Consider the following 12,292-nt stretch of genomic DNA (forward strand, 5'->3'; position numbering starts at 1 on the left):
TAGTAGGGTTTTTAAAGTCAAAATAGTCTATGCACCCATGGCACAAGAATCCTTTTTGACTACTTTGCAAAGCACCCACAAATATGTTCAAGTGAGCCCATCCCTTGTTTAACTGGCCTTGTAGTTCTTCTAAACTCAAGCATTACATAAATACAGAACATATTTAGACAGTTGTCATGAGTAGTCAATAGATAAATTGACTTTGACTGTGAGAAAGAAAACCGCTTTTTTATATTTAAGTCCTGCTTAAACTTAAGAGAATGACTTATAACTGAACTGTGGTAACATTACAGTTCCCTGGAAGACACAGCTTTTAAGTTATGTGCTTCTACGTGACATTTATCCGGTTCCACCAGGACACTTTAAATGTGCTGTTAAAATCTCACGGTATTTTAAAGTCTAAGAAAAATAATACTGACCTTTTCATCCATGTGACTTCTGTGGAATGCCGATGGCAAATGAAAAATACAGGCCAGGAGTCTTAATCTGCAGCCATAATTCCACACAAATCCTTAAGGTAAAATTAATAGTTTACCAAAGCTATTTAACTACATGATTATAACATAAACACTCATGAATGGGAACAAATTTGATTGTGTAAATAAAACATAGGCAACATACAAAACCAGATATACATTGTGAGTGATGCAAAACAAATGTGTTTAGGTACCACACTCTGTGTGTATCAGTAGTGCATACACAGCCACAGAAGTAGTAAATGTTTTGGGCATTGTGTTTTGGGGAAGCTATTGACAAACAAGAATTTATGAATAAAAAATAGGTCTGGAAAGAAAGTCTGTTCCAGCCCTAAATAATATTATGCCTATAATAAGAAATACTTGCCTTAACTGTTACTGAATTCCCAAGTGATGAAAAAATCTTCCTGGGTTGTTACATGCTTAGTTGCTCCTTAAATAGGAAACTTTTCTTAATATCTAGTTTATATGCTGCAAATTAAGCCCATCATTTCATATCCTCCCAGAATGGATGTGAAAGACAGATGATTGCGATAGTCTTCCCACATTTTTATACTGAACTTTTTTGTGCATATTCCCTTAATTTTCTCTTCTGATAGCTAGACAGCTCTTGTTATCTTTTCTCATAAATTATGTATTCAAGGCATATCTTTGTATTTGTGGGTGATCCCTGGGCTTGCTCTGGTTGGTTTGCACCCCTGTCATCCACCCTTGTGTGTGAGTTGGGGTTTGCCAGGCAGATCAGTGAAGTATCAATAAATTAATAAGATCTAATATAAAACTTTGAAACAATAAGAAATAGTTTGTTCACACGTAGAGAGGGAAAATCTGAAACATCCACTTATTTAGAGTCTATTTGAGTAACTGTAGGTGTTGAATATAGATCTTATCAGTGATCAGCATTCCTTCTTAATTTGCTTCCTTTCATAGAAGGAGGAAAAAGTTGATGAGATGCATTCATGTGCAAAGGAATTTCAAATTTGTTTATAGCAAAGCAATGATCCATCAGAACTGCTGCTGACTTTGAAGGATAAAGAAACACAGATTTTTCTCTGTGCCTGGTGCCCTCATGTGGCTTTGATGTTCAGCTTCTTGCGAATTAATTAAGTACATCACTGCATGGCTGACACCTTTGCAGTGTAAAAGGTAGAGAATAATTTGCCCGTATAGCCTTGTATGTTCTTCTGTGAATACATCTTCTGGAAAGCCAAAATATGCTGGTTTCCATATGGCCAGCTGGATTTGGATATGCAAACTCCTTGAGTTCCCTAAGTTAAACCAAGAACATTTTCAGTCTTCACACGTTGATGTACGTGATTCTGACCTTAGTCCTCCAAGGGTTGTTATGGCTAAAAAGGTTTGTGCTAGAGTCGCTACCTTCCTTAGTGATACTGTTAAAAATGCCACCGTAGATCTATTGGTGCTTTTAAAGAGCTACAATTTTTTGCTTGTCAGATCTAATGTTAGGTCAAATTTTTATACTGTATACTGAGCTAAGATATCAAGGATTACTTCTGTCAGGAAACAGAGTTTAAAATGTACTTTCTCAGCTAACTTAAAATTGTCCCATTTTTCTTCCAGCTACAGCTGCAGTATGTACAAAGAAATTTCTATATTTAATGCTGTAAAATATACACAGGATAAATGTTTCTTTGCACAGCACTTCTGAGTCTGTCATTAGAATATTTCTAAATTACTGATCTAGATATTCCACTTTAAAACACATCATTTAGCCACAAACATTATACAAAAAACTTTATATAGCATATCCATTACTTGTCCATAAATTATAATAATAAAACTCTTGCACAAGCAAGAGGTGAATATAGTTGCTGTGGAGGCTGCTGGTGTGGTTTGATGCAATGGCTTTCTTGTGCTGCGCTTTCTAAAGGTGCTTGTCAAAGCTTTTCTTTACAGCTGGATCAGACAGATTTGATAGGTTTGGAAATTTTCCATTAGCTCTAAAAGACTATACATTTTTAAGAGACTTTGCAGAACTTTGAAACGTTTGAAATTTTACCTTGTCAGATTTTTTGATGGAATGGCACAGAATTGAAAATTCTGATTAAAAATTGAAAAAAAAAACACTTTCTTGTCATCCATACTACTATTAACAAAGATATATAGGGAGTTTGAAAATGAAGATGGAAAAAGATCTGAAGCTAAAGCAGCTGAAACCAGGCATATGCTTTTTTGTTAGTGTGACTCTAATGAACGTATTCATGCAAGTACCTGTGTGATAGCAGTCGTATAGCCTTTAATAAAGCTTGGCTAACAGTATTGCTGAGAACACTGTGACTTGTGTACCTCTGTAAGCATTGCATTTCTTTTTCTCCTGCTTTTTCTACAGATTCAGAATCCAGCTGTAACTTTGAGTGATTCCATCAGAAAAAAGTTCCAAAACTTTGAATGGTTCAATATTGTGGCACTATTGAGGGCATCTCCTCTGCCTCCCTCTTCCCTATTTTTTTAACTCTTTTTCTCCCAAATTGGAGTTATATTAGTGTACTTCTTTGAATTCACGCTATTTAAATTGTCTGCACCTGGGATTCACCCAAATACCTCTCCAGTTTGTCTTGGAGCGCAAATACAGAACAGAGCAAGAAAGATTTTGAGACAGTTTTTTCTTTGATCCTTCTTGTTCTTGTAATACCAAACCCAGTGAAACTTGCCATATTAGTGATGTTATCAACATTTTTCTTTCTAATAATCTCACTCAGAAGTTTCCTAAGTAACCTGTTAGTTCTTCTGCTAAGGTTTGAGGTAGACAAAGAAATCTAGCATAATTGCTACTAAAAATCATTAAATGTTAATATGTGTGAACTATAATACTAGTGCATGTACCAAGATTGTCATGTTTCATTTTTAAGATAAAATAATTTAACAGTATAAAGAGAAAAATCTAACATAAAAACAATCTACAGCTATTTAAATCTTTTCAGCTGTATCATTCTAAACAAAATGTTATTTTTTGTACTGTATCTCAGTCAACAAAATAGGCAATTTGCAGTGCCTTGCAACCCACCGTTGTTGATGCCATTCATTCTTCAACTATACGCCTGTGCTTGCTGAGCTCTAAATTCCAAGCTTCCCAAGTTAAGGAGGCTGTTCCTTCAGCTTTTCCTCTCATTATGTGGTATATGGAGATAAAATTGAGGTTTACAGAAGTCTACCATAAAGTATAGCAAAAGAGCAGACCGGTTCACTGGATGTCTGAGCTGCAAATTCTGATCACAACCCAACAGATTAGTAGTAATACTATTGTTATAAAACCCCAGCACTTGGTAAATGAGAAGTAAAGCAGGAGAATAATTCCTTAAACTACTATTTTTTTTCCTTGCAGTTTTGACACCAATTATTGGTGTAATTGGTGTAATATTGTAACATTTTTAGAAAGGGAAAAATATCTTTCATGGTTCATCCTCTATTCTGAAAGAGTAGATTTTTTTCCTAACTTTTTTTTTTTTTACACATTAGAATTAGGAATTGGTATAATACTTTCATAATGATTTTTTTTTCTGTACCAATAATAAATTTATGAGCATAATTTGAAGCTCAAGGTGAAGCTCTGTATGGACTACCTCAAGTCTTGTCATGGTTGTAAGACATCTGAAAACACAGGAATTGCATGGGACTTAGCACTTGTTTTATCTGTTAGCTGTTTTGGCATTTTTCTGCACATATACATTTATTTTTCTCATGTCGTATACTAGATTTCTTTGTGAGTATGATCTATATAAGCTTACCTGTGCATGATTAAAGTAAAAGCAATCCCAAATATGCCATGTAGGTTAATCCATAAGACCCTATGTATGACTCACAATATAAGAACAGTAGAAGTTTAACTATAGAATTTGACTATAATGTAGAAGTGGAATGTTTTTAATGTTTATCAGTTTAATCAAGCAAGTGAATACACTTGGTCAAATTAAAATATCTAATTATTTATTCACATAGAAACCAGTAAATTTTAGGGTTTGTAGCACAAAACTTCTTGTTAAAAAAAGAAAACAAGCTATGCCATATAGCTCCTTTACTCTCAATAAAATAGCATCATTGCAGTTAAACTTAAGATTACAATAAAAATTAAACATTCCAGATTACATCGGTTGGAGCACAATGTGATGAATATAATGAGAAAATCCTTGTCAGAAATTTTACCACAAGGAAATATCAATAGCTAACACCCATATTCTCCAGCTAGAAATCAAGAATATTTGAGTAGATCTTGGCATAAAAGGCACAAAACACAAAGCAAAGCATGCTTGTGTCATTTGTCACAAAGAAGCATTGACATTTGTGCAACATGGAAAAAGAACAGCATTTTTCCAGACTCTTCCAATATCACAGATACTTAGGGAACAGATCTTCCCCTTAATGCCAAGTGTATGACTCCCAGTACAGATGGCAGTGGCTACAAAAGAGGAGTATATAGAAGAGGATACATCCATACCCTTCCGGGAGATCTTAGCTCATATATTGAGGAAGCTGCTGCTATTGTATTGTTAGTAGTAAATAAATATACTGCAGCCTTTTAATAATACAACTACTGGCAGCTAGCACTTGTGGGAATTATATAAGACTGGTAAGAATGTTAACAATGCTGGAAACCCCTCATAAACACAGGATTACCACTTGCATTTAAATGTGTGATGCCAGTTCCCTCTCTGCTTCAAATAAGATTTTTTTAAAAGTTTGAGTCCTTGAAAGGATGGACTCTTCAGAAGAGAATGCTGCCTATTGCACAGAGGAATGGCTTTTCTGATTTTAGGGTGCATCAGAAATACAGATCAAACATCCCTGGTATTCCCCTCTGTAACGGGCCATCATAGAAGCATCTTGTTAGCAGCCTATTTGCTATATTTCTATAACAAGCCTATCTTCATCATCACTGCTAGTGTCATCATATTCAACTCTGGTTTGCTTCCTCATCACCTCTAAACCTCTCTTTTTGTATATCTTGGAAGGTGTTGCAGAGTAAGTCTTGAACTCAGGGGACCTGAGAGTAATTGGGAGCTTTTTAAAGGCAGTAGTAGCTGTTTCGCGTGGCCTTCCATAGCTATTTGACTGCAGGTGGGTTCCATTCTTGTCTGCGCTTCCGTGAAGGTCAAGGATTTTTTGAGAAAAGTTTGCCCGCTCTGTGTATACTGTACTGGGTAATTTAGCCCTTGTGACTGACTCAGGATGAGACTCTGCTTTTGATCTGAATACATGTGAACATCCAGGCTGGGAACTGGGACTTGAGTTTTCTTTTAGAGATGAATATGTGTTTTCTTCAGTTGGAGGTTTCTCCCTTCCTGAGGCCTGGATCACCGGGTCTAATGTACCAAATATTTGACTCTCTGACTCTACATTTAGTATGTTTTCCTGGCTTGCTTCTAGATGTAAGGAAAGAGGACCAGTAGGCTCTGAGTTCCTGCTGTCAAGTTGGTCACCTGTGCCTGTATTTGTAAAATCAAAAGGGCATGACCAAAAAGAAGATGCCATTGAGTCACTCTGAATGTTTGGCTGTGAATCCCCTGGGATTGATTGCTGAAGCACAAGTGGTTGTGTCACTAAACAGCAGATTTCCACATCACTGCTGACTTGCTGCGTGGCTGTATTAACTGTGGATGAAAAGGAATGAGCTGTCATAGATATTTCCAAGTTTGTTCTTGTGTGTTCCCTGATTTTCCCAGAAATGTCCTGTAGAAATTAGGGGGGCAAAACAATTTACACTTAAAATTTTCAATCCAGAGCAATTCCATCCTCCATAAAAGTGCAATGATAACTAAGTTGACTATATCAGTAGACAACATTTACTTCTGCTATAACTCATATCAACTGAGTAATTAAACATAATGTCAACCTTTATTTATACAACTATGATTATATTTGCACTCTTTTTTTTTTTCATTACTGCAGACCAAGTTAGTCATCTCTCTTTTGATGAGAAAACTTTTTTTTTCCTTCCAGTGTATGGGGGAGGTGTAGTAAAGGATGTATTTTTTCCTTTTTTTTTTTTTTTTTTTTTCTTGGATAGGTGACAGACCATGCTAATAATTTATGGATGATGGGGTTAGGGGTTTGAAGCTGCATTCTTATGTACTGTCTAGGATGATGTTCTTTTCATTAAGATATTTTAATTTACATATTGCAACGATGTTTGTGCAATGTAGGGGGAAAGGTTTGTGATGAATCTGTAAGAAATATTACAATGTCCGAGGTGGTGAGATATGGGTAGGAAGTAAAACTACTTAGTAAAAAACATTTATTAGGTTCCTTACTATGATACTGCTTATGCTACATGAAGAACCAGTGCTCATGCTACATAACAGCAGTATGGCTCAGTAGCTTTGGACTTCAAGTGCAGCCAGCAGTTGTCTAGGGAAAAGTATAAGTAGGATAAGCATAGAATACTCCCAGAAGCTGTGCTGACACTGCGTAGAACAGTGCTGTTTGCAGCACGTGCAGATGTGTCTAAGGACCTTCTAGCTAATGCAGCTATTGGTAGCATTGAAACCACAGCAGCACTGGCTTCCACAAAGGGCTAAAGAAATTCAGTTGTGACGCTGGGTACACATTCTTCCCACCACTGTGTGGCCATTACTACCCTCCCCACTTTTCTAGTTTCAAGCTTACTGCCTCTGTCTCAGGATACTCTGTGCTACATCTACTGGCACCTCTGAAATCAGTGCTAATCAAATCTCTGACAAGCACAAGAAATATCCTTTTCAATTGATGCAAGTTTAATTGTTCTTTTAAAAAAGCTAATTCTAGCATTAGTAAGTTTTCATTATATTTTAACCTCAAAAATACCTTTAACACATTTTTAAACAAAATCTGTGATACAAAGTAGTCTCAACTTGAACTTTAAAACAGCTGAATGTAATTCAGGATTTAATTACCAGTATCTTTTTTTCTTTTAATAAAAAGTAATCCATGAATTAAGGTACAATACCTACTTTTTTATCCATTTTGTCTTTTTGTTTAACATGGTTTAGATTTTCAGTATGGGAAGATATTCCCGAGTTATTCTTTCCTTCTTTTTTCCTTCTGCAAAGTGGCTTGTCTGAGGTGGAAAAAGATGTGTCTTTTTGCTGGTGTAGGTAATTTTCTATTGAAAAGAGGTTGAAGAAACTTTTACTTTGATTTTTATTCCCCCACATGCTAGAACTTACTAAATTTCCCATCATATCACTGAACAAACTTCTATGTTTTTACTGTTTTCTGTAAAATTCTGTTCTAAGCCTGATACATTTTCTCATTTACTTATATATGTTTGTTTTTTGTTTTTCTTTTTAATTGGCCATTACCATCCTGCAAAGTAATAGCTACTCTATCTGCTATGAATGAACACAAGGTATTGTCCCTGCTTCCAAGATGGTTGTGGCATAAACATCATTTGCATTAATACTGCTAATTAAACGGGGGGGTGTGGAAACACAGAAAGCAAGTCAATACTCCAAACTCATTTCACACTGCAATTGTACAATCTTGTTTCAGAAACTGATAAAGATCCATCTTAAAACTGTTTAGGCTTCTAGTGGAAGGTGATTTTGAGTTATAGAATCATAGAATGGTTTGGGTTGGAAGGGACCTTGAAGATCATCTGGTTCCAACCCCCCTGCCCTGGGCAGGGACACCTTCCACTAGACCAGGTTGCTCAAAGCCCCATCCAGCCTGGCCTTGAACAATTCCAGGGATGGGGCAGCCACAGCCTCTCTGGGCAACCTCTTCCAGCGCCTCACCACCCTCACAGCGAAGAACTTCTTCCTCACATCTAGTCTAAATCTACCCTCTTTCAGTTTAAAGCCATTACCCCTTGCCCTATCACTACATGCCCGTGTAAAAAGTCCCTCTCCAGCTTTCCTGCAGGCCCCCTTTGGGTACTGGCAGGCTGCTGTAAGGTCTCCCCGGAGCCTTCTCTTCTCCAGGCTGAACAACCCCAACTCTCTCAGCCTGCCTTCACAGGAGAGGTGCTCCAGCCCTCTGATCATCCTGGTGTGCCTCCTCTGGACTCGCTCCAACAGGTCCATGTCCTTCTCATGGTGGGGGCCCCAGAGCTGAACGCAGTACTCCAACGAGAGTGGAGTAGAGGGGGAGAATCACTTCCCTCACCTGGTGGTGATGCTTCTCTTGATGCAGCCCAGGATACGGTTGGCTTTCTGGGCTGCAAGCACATATTGCTGGGTCATGTTGAGCTTCTTGTCAACCAACACCCCCAAGTCCTTCTCCTCAGGGCTGCTCTCAATCCACTCATTGCCCAGCCTGTATTTGTGCCTGGGATTGCCCCAACCCATGGGCAGGACCTTGCACTTGGCCTCGTTGAACTTCATGAGGTTCGCACAGGCCTCTTAAACCTGTCAAGGTCCCTCTAGATGGCATCCCTTCTGTCCAGCGCATTGATCGCACCACACAGCTTGGTGTTAGCACACTTGCTGAGGGTGCACTCAATTCCACTTTCCATGTCGCCGACAAAGATGTTAAACAGTGCTGGTCCCAATGTTTCCCTAGCATTCCTTTTATCACTGACGTGCCTATAGAAGCTTTTCTTATTGCCCTTGACAATCCTGGCCAGATTTAATTCTATCAAGGCTTTAGCTTTCCTAACCTGATCCCTGGCTGCTCAGACAATTTTTCTGTATTCCTCCCAAGCTACCTGTCCTTGCTTCCACCCTCTGTAGGCTTCCTTTTTGTGTTTTTGCCTGACTTCCTCTTTGTTGGGATGCATCACTCCTGAGCTTGGAGGAGGTGGTCCTTGAATATTAACCAGCTTTCTCGGGCCCCTCTTCCCTCCAGGGCTTTATCCCATGGCACTCTACCAAGCAGATCCCTGAAGAGGCCAAAGTCTGCTCTCCTGAAGCCCAGGGTAGCGAGCTTGCTGTGTGCCCTCCTCACTGCCCTAAGGATCTTGAACTCCACCATTTCACGGTCACTGCAGCCAAAGCTGCCCTTGAGCTTCACATTCCCCACCAGCCCCTCCTTGTTGGTGAGATCAAGGTCCAGCATAGCACCTCTCCTCACTGGCTCCTGCATCACCTGGAGAAGGTTGTTGTCATCAGTGCATTCCAGGAACCCCCTAGATTTCTTATGCCCTGCTGTGTTGTCCCTCCAACAGATATCGGGGTGGTTGAAGTTGCCCATGAGGACCAGGGCTTGTGAATGTGAGGCTGCTCCTGTCTGTCTATAGAGGGCCTCACCTGCTCAGTCTTCCTGGTAGCAGACCCCCACTATAATGTCACCTGTCCCTGTCCTCCCTTTAATCCTGACCCATAAGCTCTTGGTCAGCTCCTCATCCATTCCCAGATGGACCTCCATGCACTCCAGCTGGTCATTGACATAGAGGGTGACACCCCCTCCTCATCTGCCCTGCCTCTCCTTCCCGAAGAGCCTGTATCCTTCCATTCCAACACCCCAGACATAGGAGCCATCCCACCACATCTCCATGATGCCAGTAAGATCGTAGCCCTGTAGGTGTGCGCACATCTCTAACTCCTCTTGTTTATTCCCCATGCTATGTGTGTTTGGATAGAGGCATTTCAGTTGGGTCCCTGATGAAGCTGACTTACTGGCTGGAGTTATTTCTTTTTAAATTGCCCTCCTAATTGTCAAATTCACATATGTAAGTGTGTGTATGAAAATAATTGTGTGTTCAGTTCTGAAAATATGCGAGATGTTTGTATTTTTACTCACAGAACATACTGAAGGACAAAAGTGTTTTTGCAGTTCTATGTGGAACAGGTTCATGTCAGAGATACTGCTAACGTTCATTCTCTTAAAAAATAAACATTCAATATATTAAAAAATATTCAAAATACTTACCTTGTACCTTTGATTGAGCAGAATAGGACTTCTTATACTTCTTAAATTTACAGGGTTGTGATGAATAGCCCTTTTTCAAAGCATCCAGTGTTCTATTTGGAAAACAGTGCCGCTTGCTTAGTCGGTTAATTTTGAACTGAGCATATCCATGTACATGCCTCCCTCTGTACCTGTATTGCCAATGGGTAAAAAAAGGTAAAAAAAAGGGTAAAAAAAATGTGCGATTTAAAAGCAGCCAGAGTAGAATAATACCACATCATCAGGTAAATTTAAGTCTACTGTGAAGGAGATGTTTGTTTATGTAGATTAAAAAAAAAATTGGGATTTTAGGCAAGAGACCCATAATTATTTTTTATTAAATTTTTCCTCAGTAAGTTTCAGTAAATCCTTGGTTTGCTAACAGAAAAGGATTCAGGAATAACAGATCCTTTTTCCTATATCTGGAATTTTAAAACAACATACTTCATAAAGACTTGAATTGCACAGGAATCACCTGAGGCTGCATAGTTGTTGGATTTTTTACTTTTCACTTCTTATGTGCTACCTATTCATCATCCCTAATGAACAACACAAGTATTTCAGTTATTTAGAAAACTCACCCAGAATAATCCAACTCTGCTTTGTTTTCTACTCTAGCTAGATCCTTCAATAACTCTTAATAATTGAGACTGAAGTACATTGGAAGGTCCCACTCCTGTATCGATAGAATCAGTCACTATACACAGTGTAATAAGTAAATCTAAAAGGGCGTGCTTATTCAGGTGTTTCATGTATTAGAAAAAGATCCTACATTTCATGATTAATAGTTTGGCCACATAGCTACTAATGTGTATGACACGAGCTTTCAGGACCCTGTATTTAATTAAGACCCTGTACTTCTTTGATATAGCCAAATAAATAAATTCTGAAACCAGAGGGAGAAAACAAAAAAACACACAAAAACCAAACCAGAAAAAAGTCCTAGAAGAATGTCACTAGACTGGATAACACAGACCTGAGTCTTCTATTTTTGTTCTTATGGTCCTTCAAAATTGCAGTGCTGTTTGCCAAACTAGACACCGTGATTAAGTTACTGACACTGATTTGTCCACAAGGGAGTCACTCTGTCTGATTTTGGTCATGAAATAAAATAAGAGGGATGTAAGCACACAATATGTTTTTCTTATTGAAGCAATTCCTCAGACTACCCCACACTCTTGAAAGATTAGAAGCTAAGTCTTCCACTGATATGAACTCCCATTAAATACAGAGCTGTGCTGATTGATACAATGTGCCTTTGATAGTTTTCTACTGAAATTCTTCCCGCTTTTTATTTAAACGAATGATCCTTTAAACTACAGATGGTTTTGTTAGTTTGTGTTAAAACTTGATATTTATTCTTCTGCATTCTCTTGTGAGTACAAGTTCAGGATATAGATCTTCTGGGGACAAAAGCGTCTCACACACTGCTTTTAGATGTAACAGGATTAAAAACTGAAGTATTTTGGTTCCCTTCAAAGCAAAGTAAATGCTGACAATTTTGACAGATAAGAATCATTTCTAAAGCACAGTGAGAGTCAACTGACCAGTCATCATCTTTCTTTGCTATATGTCTGTTTTGCTTAGAAAAGTCTGTACCTGATAGTAAACAACATACTGATATTTTTTTATAATTTACCTTTGTGGAACTGCTGCAATGTGGGAGTAGTTCTTTCTGAGAGATTGATTTTTTTTTCCCCTGATTTTGACAAGGTTGAATTTTGGGGATGACTTGTTATTTTCTGTGGACTTTTTACACCCATTTTAGCAAAATTATATCTGTATCTAGAGAAGCTGAAAACCATATTCCTTACCACTTCGGGGTGACTTTAATCTTTTTCTGTTTGTGGCTCCTCTTGAGTTTATTTGTTGAGAGTTTTTCCTTTTTGCAAACTAGTGTTTTCTTCTTTTGCTCTGAAATATTTTTGAAAGCAGCACCAGGAGCTGCTGAGCTTAACTGTTGAGAATATTGAAAAAAAATTAAGTATATGAAA

At 38.2% G+C, this 12,292-nt stretch overlaps 1 protein-coding gene across 4 annotated transcripts in view; it reads right to left on the reverse strand.

The window, feature by feature from the left end:
* Positions 1-445: 445 nt before the first annotated feature.
* Positions 446-12,292, reverse strand: part of ZNF831 (zinc finger protein 831) — a 60,985-nt gene continuing 49,138 nt past the window's right edge. For 2 of the 4 annotated variants that reach the window (XM_069804186.1, XM_069804189.1), the window contains 4 exons: positions 12,113-12,255; positions 10,281-10,450; positions 7,421-7,572; positions 4,405-6,161 (listed from right to left, as the gene is read on the reverse strand). In XM_069804186.1, the coding sequence (XP_069660287.1) occupies positions 5,334-6,161; positions 7,421-7,572; positions 10,281-10,450; positions 12,113-12,255 (1,293 nt within the window). In that variant the 3' untranslated portion in view covers positions 4,405-5,333. Of the gene's footprint in view, positions 512-4,404; positions 6,162-7,420; positions 7,573-10,280; positions 10,451-12,112; positions 12,256-12,292 lie in introns of those variants that run through there. The other 2 variants (XM_069804204.1, XM_069804197.1) reach the window with 2 other exon arrangements.

Source organism: Haliaeetus albicilla, chromosome 2 (genome assembly GCF_947461875.1).
Source record: "Haliaeetus albicilla chromosome 2, bHalAlb1.1, whole genome shotgun sequence".
Classification (NCBI taxonomy): Eukaryota; Metazoa; Chordata; class Aves; order Accipitriformes; family Accipitridae; genus Haliaeetus; species Haliaeetus albicilla.